Source organism: Brienomyrus brachyistius, chromosome 3 (assembly GCF_023856365.1).
Source record: "Brienomyrus brachyistius isolate T26 chromosome 3, BBRACH_0.4, whole genome shotgun sequence".
NCBI lineage: Eukaryota > Metazoa > Chordata > Actinopteri > Osteoglossiformes > Mormyridae > Brienomyrus > Brienomyrus brachyistius.
This window is the reverse complement of record NC_064535.1, coordinates 9,727,170-9,749,249: the sequence shown is the minus strand read 5'-3', so window position 1 is coordinate 9,749,249 and position 22,080 is coordinate 9,727,170. Positions and strand designations below refer to the sequence as shown.

Below are 22,080 nucleotides of genomic sequence, written 5' to 3'. Positions count from 1 at the left end.
CAACGCAAGCCGTTATTGCAAGCAGCCATGCGTGTGCAGAATTTTTTATAGGTGACCTTATGCATGGTGGGTGGTTATTCATTAAATATATGAGCTGCATCTGTGTGGGAGCCCTAATGTTTTATGTAATTAGTCTTCCACCATATCATGTACATTTTTATTTATGCATTTGTTCTGTATATTTCTTGTCTTTTTAGGTATTTCATTTTTATTTTGAATATATACTTTCTCCACCTTCAATATACAATCATTGCCTTATTTAAATTTATTTTGCTGCTGTTATTTTGCTGAATTTCCTTGTTTTCCTGGTTGAGTATATGTATGGAAGTATGTGCTTCTTAAACATTTAATATTTTAGTAAGTTCAGTTCTTTTAGCATTGTACAAATAAAAAAAGGGACTCTGAAGGAAATGGTTTTCAAATGGAGAAATACTGAACTTCTCAGTGACTTGATAAAATAACCCATTCTTTGTATGCCCTGGGCAAGAAGCAGACACATCTTAGAGGTTGATAGAGAAGTTATACTGTGATTTATGTTTACGTTATTTATTCAGAATAGCAAAGTTGAATTATATGATAACATGTAAATTAGCTTTAACGTGTTGATATATTCACTGGAATGATTCGATATGTTGAAATGTCGTTGTGGATGGGGTGTTGCAGTAATTTTTTGTAACCACGAAATCCTGCAAGGGAGATTGTCAGAACGCGAGGTTGTCTTTGCAGGAACACTACTTGGCTTCTGAGGGTTTGGACAGGTTGTCAGCCTAAAACGATTGCTTTTCATTAGCCCTACCAGTGATGGTATTTTTGGCTAACCAACAATGCTACATCAAAATATGACTTGTCAGAATGTCACTTGTTTATTTCCTGGCTGATGAAATAGCTCTGAACAAATATATTGTTCTTGTTCTGCTGATGTTGCTGTTACTGGTTTCTTATGATTAATATCACAGATACTTCTTTTTTAATTTATGGTCAGATACCATTCTCTTGACCTCTACAGAAAACCTGCTACGTCCTACTGCTTATGCATGCCACTCCCCCCTTCCCATTAAGGGATGTCACTGTTTTGCTCTTAGCTGAGAAACTGGTTTCACATTTTTCCCCAGTATATTTTCACATTTTTCACCAGTACATTTCCTACATAAAATATGATTTTCATATAGTCGTATAGTAAGACAGCATTTTACAGCCGCACAATGAACCGTGCAACAGAAATAAGCAGAATGCAGAAAGTCCTCAGCAATAGCAGTAATATCAAACAATAGAAAATAAAAACATACAATATATACAATACGATCAAGAACTGTACAATATGCAATCAGGAAGGCACTTACTGAATGTTGCTTTATCTATAATTAAATAACGACTTAATTTTATACATTATGCGTTTTATAATGTTTAATGCTTGAACCATTAGTTCTGTCACAATAGTGCTGATGAACAAAAACAGCAGTGTTTATTTTTTTCTCTCACTTTTCTTCTAGATAAAGGACACAACTAGTTAAACCTGATTCAATGATACCTAGGTAGTTACTGTAAGTATTATAGTAGCCGAAAAATTGTTTATGATTGTTTCTTGGAAGCAGATCTGAGTTTGTAACTTTCCATAGACTAGTCTGCATTACAAACGCAGTGGTGAGATTCGGAATTTTTAAATAAACTGGAACTGAAAATGATTCCTTTCCACTTCTGTTAGTTTCCTTTATAAAAAGGAAACAATCTGAAATAACAAGGTACACCTCGCTTTGATGAACCAAGCTGATTCTCGATTCCTGTTTACATCACCTAAGTTGAAGGTAATTTTTAAGCAACTGATATAATGTTTGTGAAGATTGCTAAGAAAAGACAAGTGAAGCTTCAACAAAACAATTTATTTTCCATAGACCTTGGCAACAGCTAGAAATGTCATCAAGACATTTGCAGCCCTACTTCCAACTTCCTTGGATGTGGATTTACCAGAAAATTTCATAGGTGATTTGAGGAGGCTTTGAAAAAACCCTGCGCACCATTTGCAAAGATCTGACCCTGTGAGATCTGGAACAATGGATTCAGCCCACATTGTCTACAGCACTAAACAAGTACGGGTGTGTAGTAATGGGCCTTAGAGGACTCCACCACTGAAATGAAAACTCAGAAGGGCCAGGTTGAACGATACTTTGCTGAATTTACTTAAACAAGCCTTTCTTAGAAAATGTTCTGTAGACTGAGGAAATCAAATCTGAACTGTTCAAAAATGCAAATCAGCCATTTGTTTACAGACAATAAAATGAATCTTTCAAGGAAAAGACCATAGTCAGGGTTTTGTAATGCTATCACTTTGCTGGTTCTACTGAAGGCCTTGAACATATGAACTCCTTGAAATCTAAAGATTGTCAAAGCATTTTGAGCTAAATTTCCAACCCAGTGTCTTGAAACTGGGCTTTCATTTATACAGATTTATACAGATCTCAGTTTTGGCCATCATAATATGCTTCTTATTAAAATTTTAGGTGTACTACTAATCTGCTTACCAAATTGTGGGCATAAGTAAACGTCCATATAGCTGAAAAGCCGCCGTATGGACAAAATAATGTTTTACCTGTTACCTAAAGCCTTGGTGATTATTGCGCATGCGCTGAATAATCCTGATTAAATCGCAATGGGATATCGTGCCATTATACTTCATGCAACCATGCCCCAATTTATGGATGATGATTCTTAATATGGTCAAAAATAACAGATAAAGAGGAAAAAGGATCTCAGATGAGGGCAATACATTAGATGAAATGGTGCAGATTCAACAGCGTAAGCAGAGAGCAGCAGTGTCCTACTGCCATGGATGTGGATTACAAATGCAATTTAATGTATTCAGAAAGGGATGCAGTGCCTCACATAAATACTGGTGCAATGAAGTGGAGAATGTTTCTGGATAATAGCACTGGATAAATGCAAATTAAGCATTTATGCAAATTAAAAGAATTTATTTTTAGTTCTTGGTGTCTTTTAAAATGCCTTGCCAAACCTTTGCTGCAGTAATTTTAGTTGTGTCATGGATTTAGGTGTTTCCCATTTGATTGTCCTCCTTGCCAAGTGAGGATAGTTAATGTAAAATCTTTATTGTGAATTGTCATTATTGTAATCCAATGGACAGTACCCATTTCAGCTTTTAAATGTGTTGAGTAATGGTCACAAGTCGAGTAAGGTGGATAATTTGAGTCAGTTTGATATTTTGGATTCTCATGCTTTGACCCTGTTCAGCAATATGTTGGCAGACTAACGGACTCTAGCTCTTTATAAACAAAAGGCCGTCCTCCGAAGCAAGCTTGAGACAAAGCTGCATTGCAGGGCAAAACAAAGGCGTCCTTTCCAAAATGTTTTCTGTTGAAACTGAGGGAGGAAAAGAAGTTGAATTGGATGAGTCATTAAAATGGTTTTTTTTTTCTTTCCTTATTTTATTCGCTTTGCCACCATTTAGTCCAGATGATACAGCAGTACATTGTTTAAATAGTATGTTCTTCTATTTGCATATGAGCTATAAAGAGATCTGTCTTGAATATCACTGGCAATAATGTGCCATTATTTGGCACTAGCATTGTTCAGGGCAAGCCTTTGGATTCTTGTTACGCTCCTTTATTCTGTTTTATAGCCTGGTCAGTCACTGGAGGACAAAGCTGTCTTACACAGCTCTCATCAAGAAACTTCGCCTTGTTGCCAGCTGGACTCCAAATCAGCTGCAAGGATTGGGCCCATTTGCTGACCTTTGCTGATATCTGACCTTTCTGCCTGACGTGGTGGTTGAGAATGATACTGTCCCTCTGTTTGTGCCTCCATCTCACCCCTCTGATTATATTTCCTGCTGTACATGGAGAATTCTTTTCCTTGTGTCGATTTTTCTTAGTGTGCATATGCCATCTCTGATTTATTCATTTGACTGTTTACTGCTATGTTTTGGAAGCATATACTTCTCCATACTGGGGAACCTGTTCTACCTGCGGGGGGGGGGGGGGGGGGCATTTCCCATACACTGCTCTTACTGGTGGGTGTTGAAGATGTTTTCAGAGTTAGAGATACCTGTGTCTTTTGGACAATGGTTGGGAGACTTATTTAGTATACATTGGTAGCTGGATAGTCACTGCCTGCTTCCATCATCACCGAGACTAATTTTTTTTTTTTTTGTGAATATATCGATTTTTTTATAGTGTTCATAGTTAAAAATATTTGTAATGGATTGAGATCCGGTGGTACCTTGTCTTTTGGAAGTTAATTGCTTGGTAATCTGATTTTGGCTCATCTGTTCTATGTTACCACTGTCTTTTTTTAGGTATTGGCATACATTGTATGACTTTATGGTCTTTGATATGTGTCTCCTGTTATTTTTAAATCTTCTCTTACCTCTGGCACTTTGAAGCACAGGCACTACACTAATTTATTTACTGACTTTTCTTCCATGAGTGGTTGGAGTTTGTAAACACCATAGAAGTGCCTGCATGTTTTGGGGCTTGCTGGGTGAATGATGTTCGTACTTTTTCTTTTTTTTTTTCCTGCTCTTCGCTCTTTGATGCGCTAGTTTTAGTGATGCCTGCTTCCTTACTGGAACGGATAGGAAGGGACAAAGTGTTGGAAAAGCGGCTCTTCCGGGGTTGAACTCTGACACACCTTATTCAGTCTTCAGTATCGATATCAGTGCAATTCGACATTTTAAAACGACAGTACAGGTTTATTGAGGCTTTTCAGCTTTCTTAGCATTAACCAAAAGAGGCTGAGATCTATAGGTTTGTCACAGTGCTTGGTGCCAGGACTCCCAAAAGATCCACCCACCTTGTTTCATGGTTGCTCATTGAGGAGCCCTGTTGCCTTTTCCCTCCACAGTCAGGGGTTTGAATCACACCCATTTTCAATATGAAGGTTGTATGTTCGGGGTTCATCATGTTTCTCCTCCAGTCCAAAAACATGTGATTAGGCTAATTGGTGTTTCTGAATCGTTTACTGTCTGATTCTGAGTGTGAATGTGTTTATGCACACATGGCCTGTGGTGGACTAGCATCCTGTTCAGAGTGATCTCCTGCTTTGTGCCCTATACTGTCTGGCATAGGCTCCAGGTCCTGTGTGACCCTATAGCCCATAAAGTAGCTAAAAGCACCCACAAACCTATACTGGAAAAGTGGTTGGAAGATGGATGCTTCGTGGTTAGTGATAATCTGGCTGTACAACATGAATCTCAATGAATATTAATTGGTTCCTTTTCGGGTGAAGTATGCATTTTAAAAAATATTCTCTTACAGTAATTCTCCTAGTAATCATTCTATTCTGAAGCACAGGCATTCAGAGCAATGATTGTCGGTATGTGGGTGACACAAGCCATGTATTGTCACATACTCTGTACTGGGAGACAGACGCATCTGGTGCCCTGTGTTTGCTCTGTCCTCGACCAGTTAACTGTTGCACAGACTACCAGAGCCTTGCCTCAAATCTCCCACTTCATGCCTCTGCAACTTCTGTCGCACAGGGCTTGTGCAGCCAACCATGAGGTAGCTGTGACATTCCTAAGTGACTTCCTATAGCTTAGGGAAGGTCTGTGTGGGCACAGCTGACGTTTGTCTGATTAGGCCTATGTGAGCCAGGAAGAAGTGGGATTAAGACAATGTCAGAATAACTTATTTTGCCCTTCAGTCACAGAACTATGTAAATCTGGTTCTCACTGCTGATAAAATCAAAACATAGTGTGGACGCCGTTTCATCTTCCCACTTTCAGTTTCTCTGCTGGACATTTGACATTTGAAATGATTTCCGTGTGGATTGTGCTTGCTCCTTTCTACCACGTCTCTTTACAAATATTTTAACTTTTGTCACTCAGCAAAATTGAATCAGGGCGTGCCCTCTAACTAGTTATTAATTCTTATACTGCGAATCTGACCTTGGCATTGTGTGCCTGTAATGACTCATTGGCTCTCACATCAAGGGTAAAAAGGACGTGCATTCTGGGTGATTTCTAACGACAGAAAGTGTGGGCTTTGCCAGATGCCTGTGGGAAAGGGGGAGCGTGACAGGGTCAGGCAGTGGAGTCCATACTCCATGAGTCATGGTCAGATGTATAGCACAAGGAACAAAGCATGGAAACACCTTCATTGTCTTTACATGATTTGCTCTTTTCAGCTGCCCCCTATCTCCATCTCCTCTGCTGGGCTGTGGTGGAATGTTCTGGCCCGGAGATGCCTTACGTGGATCGGCAGAACCGCATCTGCGGGTTCCTGGACATTGAGGAGAATGAGAACAGTGGCAAGTTCCTGCGCCGCTACTTTATCCTCGACAGCTGTGAGGGCAGTCTGGTGTGGTACATGGACAACCCACAGGTAGGCTCTGCCAGCAAGCGGAGTTGTATATCATTGGGGGTGCTGTGTGGCTAAGCGAGGTAGGCCACTCTGCCTGTGATCTCCATTGGGTCCTTCAGCAAAGGCCCTTAAGCCCTCGAAATGCTTCAGGGGTGCTGGATAATTGGCCTGACCCTGTGTAAAATTCACCAACCCAGCGGGGATCTGCACCCCCTTGACCTCCTCCACTACTGATTTGTGATGTCCTGTGAAGTTGCTGTACTCATTAAGTCATTACTAATAAGCTGCTCCGTGGCCTAACCAAGCCTCCATAATGTACTTTAGGCTGGACAGTATGAACTTAGTAATGTGACACCTGAAGCTGTTAATTGATTAAAGAGTTCCTTTTAAAATGGTTTCTGTATAAGGTGTCTGGAGACTGCTAAGCTAGCCGACTTGTCAGAGTGGTTTCCCGACAGTAATCTTGTCATAATGAAAGTTCTAAAGAACCTCTTGCATCTGTGCAGACACTGACCCTGTCACTTTGAAAGACTGACCTTTCTGCAAAATCAGACCGCTTTTGCATGTCACCATTGTGCTCCATTCGGGAGAATCGAGTTTCAGTATTCAGCATATCCCGTCAGAACCCTCCCACGCCTGCCCCTAACACTCAAATCTTATGATCTTTTGAAGTAGGGTGTGCTGCTGGGCAGCAAGAACTCACTATGGTTCTGTTCACATGGCAACAGAGTTTCAGTTCTACAGAACTGCTTTCTGCTCTCCCTGTTTTCGATTTGCCTCATGGCATTTTTTTAACCAATGTTTGAAAAAGTTTATTGCTCATCATGGCACCTCCTTTGTCCACTTTGGCTTGCAGATCTCCCCACTGGGGAGGTGAGTGAGCGAATATTCAGACGAGCCTGCATTCCAAGTAGTTTTAAATTTGTAACCACAAGTTTTCTAGCTTAGAGTGCCAGGAGCTGCCTTTTTGATGTGCTCTTGAACAAAGTTTCAGTGAAATATCCAACTTTTAAAATGATTGAAAAAAGATATTAAGCTATATGTATTTCAAAAGTCTACGCTATGTAGTAATATTAGTACAGTTTATTGTAAAAGTAGCAGTTTCCTTACCATTATAGGTTTTATGTATTTTCTGCTGATATTTGGTTTATAAAATAGAAAACTACTCTGGATTAATCTTAATATGCAGTGAATAATATAATAATCTGCGATGGGCTGGCCCCCCATCCTGGGTTGTTCCTTGCCTCGTGCCCATTGCTTCCGGGATAGGCTCCAGACCCCCCGCCGACCCAGTAGGATAAGCGGTTTGGAAAGTGGATGGATAATATAATAATATATTAATTGTTATCCATCTTTTGATGACCTACAATAGAATGGAAAGACCAATATTTGTGTAATTTATGAAAAATGAGTATGCATGGATTTAGGCTAATTTGCTATATTTTGAAAACACTAACTATACAAGCTCATTAATTGGTCCCTACTGAACATGTGGCCCTTCTCTGATTTGATCCTGCTACTTACAACCTCTCACTGTCTGATTGGTCACATGATCACTTTACATGGAAGTAAACAATAAGGATGGGCAATACCACAGATTTTCTTTTCAATCTGATTCGATCTGATTGGTTCCCAGCACTAGGGTTTCACCATCATCATCCCGATTTATGCACGTGCAATAGTCACATCGCAGGACGTGCAACGTCAAGTAACGCAAATTAAATTAAGAGGCGTGGACAATGCTTTTGGTGTTTTTGCTAAACTAACAAATGTCACACTGTTCTTATAGTTAAACAATCCACAAAAGTCTGTAACATAATTTAGGTCAATTTAAAGGTTTTTGGATATGGAGCCGACACGCAGCTTTGCACACACAGCTAACAAGCATGTCGATCACAGAACGAACCGCCAATCACAAACATTCTCTTTGTTTTACATTGGTGATGTAAAAAAGGTCATTTAAGTGTGAGAAACAATGGTCCTTTGTTGGTAATAGTTATTTTGCACAAGTTTTATTTATTGCAATGTTTTTAAGTTGTATTTGTCATACGTGGAGCAGACATGGAGCAGGGAAGCAGGTGAAGGGAGTCGGGTAAATGAGGGATTTATTAAGGGATCACACACTCAGGTAACACACAGCGACGTCAAGACGTTAATGACCGGAATTTACACATACTTTAACACGGACTTACACAACAGCAATGAACATGACTGGAAACAGCTGGTAACACGGGGATTCCACACGGGGTAGATGAGGGGGCGTGGCATACGAGGATCGGCACGATCGGGGCATGACAGTATTTTATTTTAAGTTATGTTCACTGTGGCTATAAAAAAAGGTTTAATTGGACAATAAAATGTTCTGTTTGATCTATTTTGTCACTCATTAACTCTCATATGCAATAAGCTTCCTTAGTTGAATGTTCATGCTCTGTTTAGTACTGATTAAGTTATTACCATTATTTGGCCAAAATCAGCTCAATCTTTCTAGAATGATTAATTATACCAATAGAGCTATTGAACTGATTAGATTTTTTGAAATTCTAATATCGCAATGTATATCACAGAAAGAATAAATATTGCAATGTGATTTTTTTTCCCCAATATCGTGCAGCCCTACCCAGTACCTATATTGGATGCCTACCTTTACCCTGATAACATTTACTGACAGAGGGGTACCGATGGATGGATCGTTTCATTTTCTTAGTTGCTAGCAGGAGCATCGGAGCGGTATGGATACCCTGACAGATTCGAGGGGGCCAGCACTTCACAGAGGCTCTTGAATTCTTAAAATTATGTGATGTTAGGGGAGCATGAGCACCCCTGCGCTTTTCTGCGGTAATGCGATTGGTGTGTGGAGTTTGGTAGAAGGAAATAGTTACTATGTTAAACTGCTCACTACAAAGTCTGTGGCTTATCTTAATTTTTCAAATGTGTTTTTGTTGCTGTAAATGCCACGGAAAGAATGCCATTCCCTCCAATTATATTCGAGAGAAGACCGACAATATTCTGCTACTGGTATCTCCAAAACTAGGCAGCTCCCAGCAGAACAATCTTCATGGATAGATACATGGATGTAGGTCTAAAGAGGCCCTTCTAAACAGTTTTGTTTTTCAGTTTTGGGGTGAACTGCCCTTTCAAGGGCTATAGCTTATTTTTGATAGATAAAAGTCAAAGTACTACAGATGCAGTATTTGTTTTTTTGTTAGCTGAATGCTTCATGCAGTTAATGGGAGTTAGTGGTATATTGTTGTATCATTTTTCATCCTCATAAGTATTTTCTCTTTGTCTCCTAGAACCTGCCCACAGGCACTGACTTCATCGGCTCACTGAAGCTCACCTATATTTCCAAGGTCAGTAGTATATTTTGCTATCTAAAGTGTCATTCTTTTACCTTTAAAAAGATGATTCCTTTGGTTCATGATATTCCATCTCATTTAGGTCAGTGATGCCACTAAGCAAAGACCAAAGGCTGAGTTTTGCTTTGGTAAGATTTCCATTTCCGTTCAGTTTTCTTTTAGCTGAGCCAAATAAGCATTACTGGGATACATCAAATTTTAGGGGATGACTCTCCAGCAAGTTTTGCGGCAAAGTGCTTATGTTAGTGACTTTATGTGATTCTGGGTAGTAGGGCCAGTATAAACAATCCTCCAGAAGGTCAAAATAGCAGGTTTCAGTCATATTGTAGGGACATTTGGTCCCGACAATGTAATGTATATATGCCTCCCCCAACACACACATACACACACCTGTACTCGTATCTTTGTGGCAGCTGTCGATTCATTTCTATGGGCAAAACCCTAATCCCAACAATGACAACCTTAACCCCTACCCAGCCCTAACCTTACCAGAAGTAACCGACAAAATGCAACACTTGACATTTTTTGTCTTTTGATTGCAGTCACAGATTTTTCTAAAATTCCCTCTTGTAGGGAATGAAAAAATTGTCCCCATAACATCAAAATAACATCAAGTTTTTATCACATTGTGGGGACATAATGCAATATATACATAACCCACACACACTGCATATTGCATACAAAGTTTTAATGTTCCAACACTTTTTATCCTGGTATAAAAAAAAACGGAGTAAGGTCAGTTAGGAAAGTATTTAAATGCACAACATAGATCAGAACTAGTTTTGTACAACCACATGCCAGCGTTCCAGAATGGGTATCAGGGTCTGTAAATGAGTGTGATAGCAATAATCAGCTTTTCTTCTGGGCTCTCTAGTAGTGGCTTCCCACTAGCTTCTATGGAAGAGGCCTTTGTGTGCAAACAGCCTACCAATACCACTTTCCTCAATGGAAGGTAGGAGCTGATGAATAAAGGATGAAGCTACATCTGTTCATCTGTTACCTATCAGTGCAGTAGACGAACCCTGGTTCCCAGTGGAACATGTGGCAGAGATGTTTGCATTCACACCTATAACCAGGGATGCACATAACTGGCATGCAAGTATGCATTCGCTGTAAAAAGCTATACTCGCAGAAATTTCTTGTCATAGCAGCACAAATACATATGTATTTTATGTGCATTCAGGCTGTTATGACAAGATATTACCGTGCACAAGAATTTGTACTTCTTTCATGGAATAAAGACTAAAGCACAGTGACTTCTTGTCATAACAGCACAAATGTACATAACCTTAAATACACATTTGCAGTGCTGTGACAAGAAATTGCAGACTTGCGTACCGGTTATGTGCACCCCTGCCCTGTAACTGTCTGTCTGTCATCAGAGTGCCCATAATTGAGGAGAAATGGATTAGTGAAAGGGGGCGGCATGGTGGTGCAGTGGTTAGCACTGTTACCTCACACCTCTGGGACCCGGGTTTGAGTCTCCGCCTGGGTTACATGTGTGTGGAGTTTGCATGTTCTCCCCATGTCGTCGTGGGGTTTCCTCCGGGTACTCCGGTTTCCCCCCACAGTCCAAAAACATGCTGAGGCTAATTGGAGTTACTAAATTGCCCATTGGACTGCATGTGAGAGTGAATGGTGTGTGAGTGTGCCCTGCGATGGGCTGGCCCCCCATCCTGGGTTGTTCCCTTCCTCGTGCCCATTGTTTCCGGGATAGGCTCCAGACCCCCCGCGACCCAGTAGGATAAGTGATTTGGAAAATGGATGGATTAGTGAAAATATATATATATATATTTTTAAATGTAGGTGGTAACCTGTTTTTCTTGAAGCGTAACATTTTTTCTCATTCTCTATATCCTCATTTTCTGCTACTGATGCATGCAAAAAGCAGTAAGAGTAGTAGATTAGATAACACTGTTTAAAATTAGTGTGAGATATTTCTCCTGCTGAGCTCTGGCTTCCTCTCCAGTGATTGATTATTTTCTGACTGCCTTCTCCTTGACACCAAAAGCACTACCGAAAGGGGGGGCACTGAATGTTGAGCTTTGTGCTCACAGAAAGAATGCGGACATTGTGCACGGAGGGTCTGAAGTGCGAAAAGACTAAGACGCCGTCTTTCTGTTTCAGCAGTGTCGTTTTAATTATGCCAGTTGAGCCGGTGGACTGTAGTAGTAGGCATGCATTGCTGTCCTTTATTTTATTCTTTCAGACTTTAGCCAACGAAGATTCTTAATGTAGAATGTTTGTCGCCCCAACCCCACAAGCAGAAAATGTTGCGCCTGCTATTCGGTCACAAACACATTCATGTGTCTTTATTGTAGCCAGTAGTCTCTCGCACGGCTTATTGGTACCTAATGACTAAAACGCGTTTGTTTACCTCTGTTGTTTCCTTTCTTTTTCGGCAGGTAGGTGACATTTACTCTCTTCTCCTGTTTCCCCCTCTTCAGTTATTAATGCTGGAATGAGGAAGTTCTTCCTACAAGCTAATGACCAGCAGGACCTGGTGGAGTGGGTGAACGTGCTCAACAAGGCCACCAAAATCACAGTGGGTCTTTGTCCCTCTTATTTTTGCATTAAAACTGTAATCGAGTCAACATGATAATCGGGATGAGAGAGAACCTGTCGTATGATGACTTGGGCTCTACTTTCTCAGGTTGCTGTACATCAGTGTCGCCTGTTAGTTGAGTGTCTGCAGGATTGTGGGCTGTCCATGTCTTCTCAAAGCATGTGTGCCATGAAACTTTCAGCTCACAGGTTTGCAGGAAGTGCATATTAGCTTTTTACCCCTCTCTAGGAGCCATTAGCATTATACATGGAATCCCAAATAATGTCCATATTAGGAAAGAAAAGAGGAAAAAAAACTAATTTGGGAATTAAATGGTTAGTCCAGCCAGCCATGTACCATACCTGCAGAGCTGAAAGCTGTAATCCACCTACATCTGGTGCTAAAGTGGTAGTCTAGCCTTTTTTTTTTTGTTCCTAATCACTTTCTTTGCTGCACTTCTCCACTCTGATACTCTGCAGTCCCTGACAGTCATTCATGACGTTATACCCCCTGAGTAACGCACCCCCGTTTCTTTGTGGTAATATGAAACATATCTTCCAGGATGCAGGACCCTGTGTGTGGCAATGGTGAGATTTCTCTATTGGAGATGCAGTATTGCCTGCTTTTCCACACAATTTAGTACCTGTTTGGGCTCTATAGGCAGATGGATGTATCATCGATACCAATGCATTGTTTTCCATTTTTGTCTTTAATTTTGGAAATTACTGTATTTGTTACAGAGTTGGCAGTGATTTCCCTGTATGTTTTATTTAATTGCAAATTGGACAAATTGGCACACATGATGCTAAATTAGTCAATTGTCATCAGTAGTCAATAAATTGTTATTTGACATGCTCCTTGGGTTTCCATCCATCCATCCATTTTCCAAACCGCTTATCCTATTGGGTCGCGGGGGGTCCGGAGCCTATCCCGGAAGCAATGGGCACGAGGCTGGGAACAACCAAGGATAGGGGGCCAGCCCATCGCAGGGCACACTCACACACCATTCACTCTCACATGCATTCCTACGGGCAAGTTAGCAAGTCCAATTAGCCTCAGCATGTTTTTGGACTGTGGGGGGAAACCGGAGTACCCGGAGGAAACCCCACGACGACATGGGGAGAACATGCAAACTCCACACACATGTGACACAGGTGGAGATTTGAACCCGGGTCCCAGAGGCGTGAGGCAACAGTGCTAACCACTGCACCACCATGCCGCCCTCCTTGGGTTTCATTTTTTATTTTTTTTTATCATCCCATTAAAATCTCTGATTGGGGATATAACGCCAATTAGCTTTTTAACATAACATCCTGGATTATTGCCATGCCTGCTCAATATCCAATATTGATCTTCATATGTAAAAACATAACTAAAATAAAAATGAATATTGACTTCAACTTAAATAAATATAACATATATTTAGTGGTAATTAGTTCCTATGTGATACTGTCAGTATAATTATCATCCATCCATCCATCCATCCATTTTCCAAATCGCTTATTCTACTGGGTCACGGGGGGTCCGGAGCCTATCCCGGAAGCTATGGGCACGAGGCAGGGAACAACCCAGGATGGAGGGCCAGCCCATCACAGGGCACACTCACACACCATTCACTCACACACACAACATTCACTCACTCAGGCAATTTAGCAACTCCAATTAGCCTTGGCATGTCTTTGGACTGTGGGGGGAAACAGGTATACCCAGAAGAAACCCCACGAGGACATGGGGAGAACATGCAAACTCCACACACACTTGAACCCGGGTCCCAGAGGTGTGAGGCAACAGTGCTAACCACCGCACCACCATGCCGCCCCTATAATTATCATATAAGGCAATAATATTAAAGGTGTAACAGTCTAGCAGGTTTATGGTCGTTTTCAGCAGTGTTCTTTCTCGTTATGTCAGCTCTGTTCCCTTGGAGGTATCCTCACATACTCTTATTCTTGCCATGAACAAATCCCTCCCTGATCACTGGCACTCACACAATGGCTTCATGCATACCACAGAGTCTGCTGTGTGATCTCACAGGGGTAGTAAAGCTAGTCAGGGCTTGTATTGAAGAACAAGTCTTTGGCACATACTGTGTCAGTGGTTTTTTTGTCCATGTGTGCAATTAATGAGCTAAATTTTGATGTGTATTTTCCTATGTTCCAATGACATTCTTCAGTGTATGTACAATATTCACAAGTTCAGAATCCTTATATTGTGTTTGCCGTTTGTTATTTTTCTTTAACAATAGATATCTGAAATTAACTTCCATACTTAATTTCTTTATCAATCAAAACAGCGAAAGACGCCATACAACCTCTATTCATATTTTCTCTGTGTTCTAGGTGCCAAAGTCTTGTGATCCACAACAAAATTCAGAGAATCAAAAGGTTCTCGTGGACGTTTTGAATCCAAAGAGACAGGTGTCCTACAGAACTGACATCATTGGAGGTGTGCCCATTGTCACCCAGACACAGGTAAGGAACCGGCGAATTCTGTGTGACAATGTTACTTTATTAATTTGATTGCTAGTTGTTTAAATGAGAATGGAAATCAGATTTTGTAGTAAGTGAGAGCATATGCTGGATATGAACATGCTTATATCTCAAGAAAGAATTTAAATTATTGATTATTCAGAAATAAGGGAAGTTAATAAAAAAATAAATAAATGTGTGCATTTCACTGAGACTAGAAAATTATGTGCAAAACCAGGAATTTGAGACTAAAAAATAGCGCGTAAAAAATAATTATAATATTGGAATAAGTTATCAGATGATATTGTCGCCACAGTTATGTGCAGGAGTTAGTTACGTGGCCTGTTCACTAAGGTGACTGCACAGTTTACACAGCCGTTTGTGTAATATGTGTGTTTTTTCGCCTCTGCTCTGTTACCCATAGCAGGAAGGTTGTGGTGGACAGAACAGTGCAGACCGCGAAGCTCTGAAGACGTCTCACAGCCAAGCCCCATATGTTCTGAGCAAACCTACCCAGGACCTGGCAGTTATAAAGGCAGGATATTGTGTGAAACAGGGGGCCGTGGTAAGAGCTCTTTGTCAAATAATTGAGTCCTACATGGCCAGATTAGGAAATTGGGATGGGGGGGTGCATGTTGGGGGGGGGGGGGAGGGTTCAAATGACTGAACTGTTCCTTTTATACAACTTTCAGATGAAGAACTGGAAAAGAAGATATTTCCTTTTAGATGAAAATTCAGTGAGTTACTTCAAATCAGATTTGGTAAGCCTTTTGACTGTCGTCCACGTACGTGAATGGATTCACTTGGTAGATGCTTCCAGGAGCCAAAACCACGTACTGAACTTCCATAGTGTTACTTCATGTAGTGAAGTATTTGGCTGGTCAGTGACAGCAGGCCATTTACAGCACCATAAACAGAGCCATTTGACAGGGGCTATGAGCCTCCGTCTTCTAGGTCTCCTTTAGCAGGCGACAGACCTGAAAATGTACGATTCCAAGCTTTTTAGTTATCAGTCAGTGTGCAGTCTTTCGTCGAAGGTGAGATCGCGTGTATATTTCTTTGAAATTTCCGCGAATTACTTACATTTATAGCTGCACTTGCTTATAATCTCCTTTCCTCCCCCCTCCAAGTCTGAAATTGATATTTGGTCTATGGCCTTAGGGAATTCTCCTCTGGACACAGGCATCAGTAGATTCAGGGGCACTTACTTTGTGGATATGTATTCTACATTGGAAATCAGCAGTACTGTACTTAACTGTGGTTGATGTGCAATCTGCGAGGCCATTTCAATTACATACCTTCTCAGTTAGTGCTGTCACTGAGCCAAAGCACAGCAACATACCGTATGTTAATAAATTGATGGGCCTGGGCTATTGGCCAGGTAGGAGAAGCGCTGAGTCATGCAAAGGGTTCTTGTTAGTAGTAACAGTGCTCAGGCTCACCACAAAGACCCTGCTTGTGTTCAGTTGCATTACCTAGCAGGTGGTCCAGGCATGTGTCTCGGCAGGTCGTCTGCTAATACCCTCATCCGGGAACATTGTTTAGTCTATCATTGCATAGCACTGTTTCGGGCGCACGTAGTATGAATCAGCGAACTCCATCTATAATGATAACCCACCCCTCAGTACCGAAAATGCAACTCAGTTCTTTAAGCATCTTTCAGTGTACTCTGTTATGAAAAAATCTTACAGGCCTGATTCATCCTGCATGCATATAATATGTAAATTATATTGTATTAAGATTTATGTCTTGGGCTGTGTTGTTAGTTTTGGATCAACGAGTTCATTTATGATTTTTTTTTTCTTCACTTATTCGTTATTTATAATTTGCATTTTTATTATACACATACTGAAATAGCTATCATATTGCCAACCTTATAGATGCACAAGTTTTACAGTGTTTGTGTTAAATGAAAAGGAATATTCCTTTCCCTTATCTTAATTTGTTGCATTATCCAAGTTACGATTTAAACCAATTGTCATGAGGCTTGAAGTATTAAGCAGGGGTAACATTACGAGTGTTGACACTGAGAATAACGTTAAAGGACACTGTTGATCTTTAAAACATGTTTCTGTTTTTAGAAATAAACACATGTACGAACATCACTCAGTAAGATTGTACAATTGTCAAAACACATCATTTTCAGATGACATTTAATTGAAAATTACACTGGATAATATACTGTATTGTCACTTGAACGCCACCTACACTCTGTGTTTGTATAGTTTTCATGTTCTCCCTCTGTTTCGTGGGTTTCATCTTGAAACATAAAGACATGCAGCTAGGATAATTGATGTCTTTAAATTGGTATGTGTATGTGTCCAGTGATGGACTGGCAACCTTCCGGCATGTACTGTAGGCTGCCTGGGAATGACCCTGAGCAACCCTTTCTGTGCTAAGCAGTTAGAATACAGATAGGTATCTGAACCTTGGACAGTAATATTAGAAATCTCAAACAGTCACACACGCCTGATCTCAGTGCCACCCTAATAGCAGTGCTGAGCACTTGCTGTTAAGGGCAGTGAAGTCTCAGAGACATTGTATCTATAGAATTGCCTGGATGCTTAATTTGTCTCTGTGTAGTGGGGCAAATCCGTGTCAGGTGTAAATCTTCAGAAGTAATGGTTATCAAGTTCTGTTTCTGGTTCTAAAAATGGGTTACTCTCAGGATTTTACCCTGGTGAAATGACACTAGTTGAGCAATGTCCATGTTTGTCACCCATGTACAATTTGTCCAGTTGTTGGGCCGGTGTCTGCATGATGATAAATACACTAACACACCACCACAGATCTTTATTCCTTATAATAAATTAGGGCTGGGATAGGCTGGAGGACAGTGGCGCGGTTTGCTGCTGTGTTCACATCACATTCGGGGGTTATCTAAGCAAATCATTTCTCAGAAATGAGCAGGGCAACACTCTCTATGTATGAGGATATGAGGACTGACGTGCATGTGAGTTGATGTATTAACACAGTAATGTGTGATGGCCCTCTTACCCTCAGGACAAGGATCCTCTGAGAACAATTCCACTGAAGGAAGTTCACAAAGTTCAGGAGTGTAAACAGAGGTACTACATGACATTTAAAGTATGAAAAAATGAACCAATAAGTTTTGTCACCTCTTATGTGTAGAAAGAAGTAGAAACTTTGTTGATGTTTCAAAATGGTATGTTTTCAACTCAGTTTGTTATGTCAGCTTTAGCATGGAGATGCATTTGAATTAATATTCCTCATGTCTTCATTTCAGTGATATATTGATGAGGGACAACCTTTTTGAAGTTGTTACAGCTTCTAGGACCTTTTACATTCAGGTCTGTGACAGATTCCATTTGGTATTCATCCAGTACCACTGTGTTCCATCTTTCATTTCTTATTCTGCATTTTGAGGTGAAGCATTTTAATCACACGTATTTCTGCTCTGTGCCTTCCCCATCCAGGCGGAAAGCCCAGAAGACATGCACAGCTGGATCAAGGCCGTCTCTGGGGCAATTGTGGCGCAGCGGGGCCCAGGCAGATCAGCGGCTTATGTACGTAAACCCAGCCCTCACCCCTTGGGCTTTTTTTTGGAGATTGAGGCTACCTTGCTTGAGTGGTGGACCTGTACGTATGGCCTCAAAGTATCTATCAGCTGCCCAAAGTCAGTATTCTATAAGTTTGATTGTACGCTGCACAATCTGACATATAAACTGATGCTAAAAGGATATAAGCAGATGCTAAACGTGAGCTGCAGTTGGCCATTTTCTGTAAAACCTGTCTGGGTGGCCCACACTGACTGCTGGAAGTTGCCCATTCCTTTTTTGGAGAGGCGGTCGCTAGTTCAGGATGATGTAGAAGGTCCCTACACTTCCACTTTGTACTGGAGCTCCTCTCCTCCCAGCCTCTCTAATAGAGCTCTGCAATGTGTTGTTCCAGATGCGGCAGGCCAGACGGCTGTCGAATCCTTGTATACAGAGGTATACATCCCGAAATGGCGAATGCAGCATGTATGTGAGCTTTCATGACCAGAACGTTCTGAGATGCTTAAGCGTCATAGGCTTATTTAGTTATTTGTTTAGTTATTTGTGCTTCTTAAACTCACGAGGCACCATTCCTGTTCGAAGGTGCTGCTTCATGTCACGTTCATCTTCCCTGACCCATCCCTGTCAAACACAGTCTTACCTCTCTTCCCGAACCTGAACTCCACCCAACCCATCTGCCGTTTTGTTGAGTTCTCGTAACCTCGCGCCACTCAAGGGCTCCACCACGGCCGCTGTCTTCAGGGCATTGTTGTTGTCTCTATAAGGCACATTGTGTGATGATGATGGTGTCGCAATCTTGTTTTCATTATTTTTAAGGTCTTGCCCAGACCCTGTGAGACAGAAAAGCAGATGAGCTATGTTGCTGTTGTTGGTTTTTTTTTTTTTACTGTGCACTCATAGGGCAAGACACTGTCACCAAAATATTCTCTCTTCATGCCCCATTGGTCACAGCCCATTGGTCAGAAAATAATACAGGCAGTCTTTTGGCATCTGTCCTGATATGCATGCTCAGTGCTTCTTTGGAGAGCTTGATCGCTCTTTGGCTTGCGTCAGTTTGCTCAACTCTCAGGAGGTACTATAGAACCTGTTGTAGGTGTATTTAGATAGGTCTGCTTAACCTGGGGGTGCCTTAGAAATTCATGTTCTTTGCCAAGGCATCTTGACTGTGAAAAGTTTACCCTTTATTCTTCATATGTGTATCCTGCACGCCATCTAGTGGTCTTAGTATGCTAGATTCGCATTCACTTTACAAGAGGTTATGATGCATAACAGACTATAGGGAGAGAAATGCATCTTTTTTAGTTTTCTGGCCATATGACATTTAAGGGCACCTTACTACCTTACTGCCTTGTCAAGCAAGGAGCTCATCTATATTTCCTATTTGTTAACTGATAAATAGGGTATATTTAGTGTAGGTCACCCTTAATTTAAAAGCCCACTCAGATGGTGTTGGTATAGGACTTGATGCAGCATCCATTGAACAGAGAGATGATATATTTACTTGGAAAACTACCTTCAACACATTATTCTAAGGTGGACTTAAGCAGAAGATATGAAAACTTTATTCAAAGGTTTTTGATTTATTGAATATATCAAGGTTATGCAGTTTATTGGCTGGATGCAATCTAATATCTTTCCTTCAGTATAATGAATGTTGGTCTATAGAATTTATTTTGAAGTTTTATAAGCTTTTCAGTAATTGAATGCTTTACAATGACTTTAAGCAATACACCTTTCCTGTTCATCTACTTTATTTCAAGTGTTTTTTTTTTTTAAATGCAAATCAACAACCCTTATACTAATCACTAATGTGGATTAATTCCTAATAATTAAATTGACCACTAATGTTGGGTGACTCTTTGTGCAGCCACCCACCTAACTGCCTTGGTTCAGCATTCAGGTTCCAGTTTTGCTAATGCTTCTGCATTCTTTTTTTTGTTTTTCAGAGTAAAATCGGACACTGAAATACTAACTGAGCATTACCACCTCTAATTCCTTCACTATTACTTGCACTACTGCTCCTTCTACTTCTGCACCACTCCTGTGATCTGTGTTGTGTCTGACTGTGTTTTTATCTCTGGGAACAACCCACTCGTTACAGGAGCCCAGCGACCGTTCCTCAATCTCCTCATTCTACCGCAACCACCAGAGGCTTCCCGCCCCCATCCCGACCCCCTCGTCAGTGCCGCTCTCCCCTCGGCGCTGCGCTGCCCAGTCCGCTGGGGCTGCGAGCGCGCGCCCTGTCTGCTCACAGCTTGGCCTGGGACAGCGAACACTTCATGAGTCTGCTGCCCCGGCCCAGCCAGCATGGGGCGCCGAGAGCCGCACGTCTGTCCCTCCAAGAGACACGGCTGTCCAAATGAGCACAGCTTCTCCTTGGAGGCGCCGGAGCAGCTTCGGAGAAGGTCCCCCAAGACCCCCAAACCTTGACCTAGATGATGCTGACCTGCCAGTCAGCCAGGTGTAAGATATTGATGCCCCTCAAAGTAATTTTTCCCTACAGTCTCTCTTCCACCACCCACCAACCCCCATCCCTCCCCCTTCTGAAATGTGGTGGAGTGGGGGGCATCCTTTGAGAACCTGATATCAAGCTAAGATCAGGCAAGAGAGTAGCGCTTGTCCCATGAAAATCATAATAGAGGGACAAGGTATGTAGGCTTTATGTGCATGGAGGTGAGGCAGGTGAATTCAAGTGAACTTGAAGAAACCTGGGACAGGGAAGAAACGAGAGTCTGGCTGTAGTGGAGGGGGCTGGGGGGGGGCAGTATGGGAGAGTCAGCTGGTACGTTTTTCATGCCAGAAACTTAAAGGGAAATTCCGGTCCTGTGGACAAGCAAAAAAAAAAACAAAAAAATGCATTTCTTGTGCATAATTTTATATTGTTTTACAGATTCACTTTATAGTATTTTTAATGTTACTAAATCCCAAACATAGAAGGAAAATTTGTAGAAACTGTTTTCTGAATAATGGATTAATTCATGTTTATATATCTGAATGAAATTTCATGTAATGCACCACCAAAACTGCCACAACAGTCATATTTTAATGAGGATTTCCTGACTGAGGGCACTATTCCAGCTCTTTGCATCAATGTGTTGTATTAAAGCTGTGTGAGATCCTTTGCTCTCTTGCATACATCTTATGGTGCATCTCATTTTGACATCTGCAGTCCCTGTACGGTTAAATACCACGGAGAACAGCAGTCATACAGCATTTCTAACAATGAGTCACCTGTTAAAACAATGAACCTGCATTATATCTATACAAAAGCTGTCTTTTTAAATTAATGTTTTAATTGTGTTCTGTATTTATTACTCGGTGTGAAAAGTACGATTTTAAAATGTGGTCCTGCCATGAAGAGAATACTAAAAACCAAATGACTCTTGTATTATTCTGCTGTAAGTGCTGACATAAGCAGTGGATGTCATTTAAGTCACTTATTCTTTGCAATGTTTTTATTAGACCTCCACACTTACACAGTGTGTATAACTTCCCTTTGTTCACATGTTCATCATTAAGCATTTCAGCTTCCTTTCACAAATCCATCAACATGTTTTATTCGGATCATTGTCTTGAAATACTTTCGTGTTTGAGGCTAGGCTAGGCTAGGTATGGACGGATGGACGGACTATGACAAAAGCAGGATGTATCCATCGTATGAAGCAACTCCCACAATGTAATCTGACATAGTTAATCATATAATGTCATAGTAAATGATATCCATGTGAACTTCAGTGATCACTCCTGGAGCCTGAAGAATTTTCTACGGAAAAGTAATTAATTGAAACTCTGTTTAGTGTAATAGCTGTCTGACAAACCTGCTGTGATGTCTTGCCTTTTAAACTCAAGGTAGTAAATCATTCCTTTTGTACAGTT

General features: G+C 41.0%; 1 protein-coding gene across 5 annotated transcripts in view; it reads left to right on the top strand.

The window, feature by feature from the left end:
* LOC125738834 (pleckstrin homology domain-containing family A member 1-like) overlaps positions 1 to 22,080 on the top strand; it is a 29,448-nt gene extending 7,368 nt beyond the window's left edge. The window contains exons 2-13 of one of the 5 annotated variants that reach the window (XM_049008248.1): positions 6,139 to 6,335; positions 9,611 to 9,667; positions 9,756 to 9,801; positions 12,121 to 12,218; positions 14,558 to 14,689; positions 15,111 to 15,251; positions 15,379 to 15,447; positions 17,690 to 17,754; positions 17,934 to 17,997; positions 18,124 to 18,213; positions 18,599 to 18,639; positions 20,306 to 22,080. In XM_049008248.1, coding sequence (XP_048864205.1) covers positions 6,195 to 6,335; positions 9,611 to 9,667; positions 9,756 to 9,801; positions 12,121 to 12,218; positions 14,558 to 14,689; positions 15,111 to 15,251; positions 15,379 to 15,447; positions 17,690 to 17,754; positions 17,934 to 17,997; positions 18,124 to 18,213; positions 18,599 to 18,639; positions 20,306 to 20,567 — 1,206 coding nt within the window. In that variant the 5' untranslated portion in view covers positions 6,139 to 6,194 and the 3' untranslated portion in view covers positions 20,568 to 22,080. Of the gene's footprint in view, positions 1 to 6,138; positions 6,336 to 9,610; positions 9,668 to 9,755; positions 9,802 to 12,120; positions 12,219 to 14,557; positions 14,690 to 15,110; positions 15,252 to 15,378; positions 15,448 to 17,689; positions 17,755 to 17,933; positions 17,998 to 18,123; positions 18,214 to 18,598; positions 18,670 to 20,305 lie in introns of those variants that run through there. The other 4 variants (XM_049008247.1, XM_049008250.1, XM_049008246.1 and 1 more) reach the window with 4 other exon arrangements.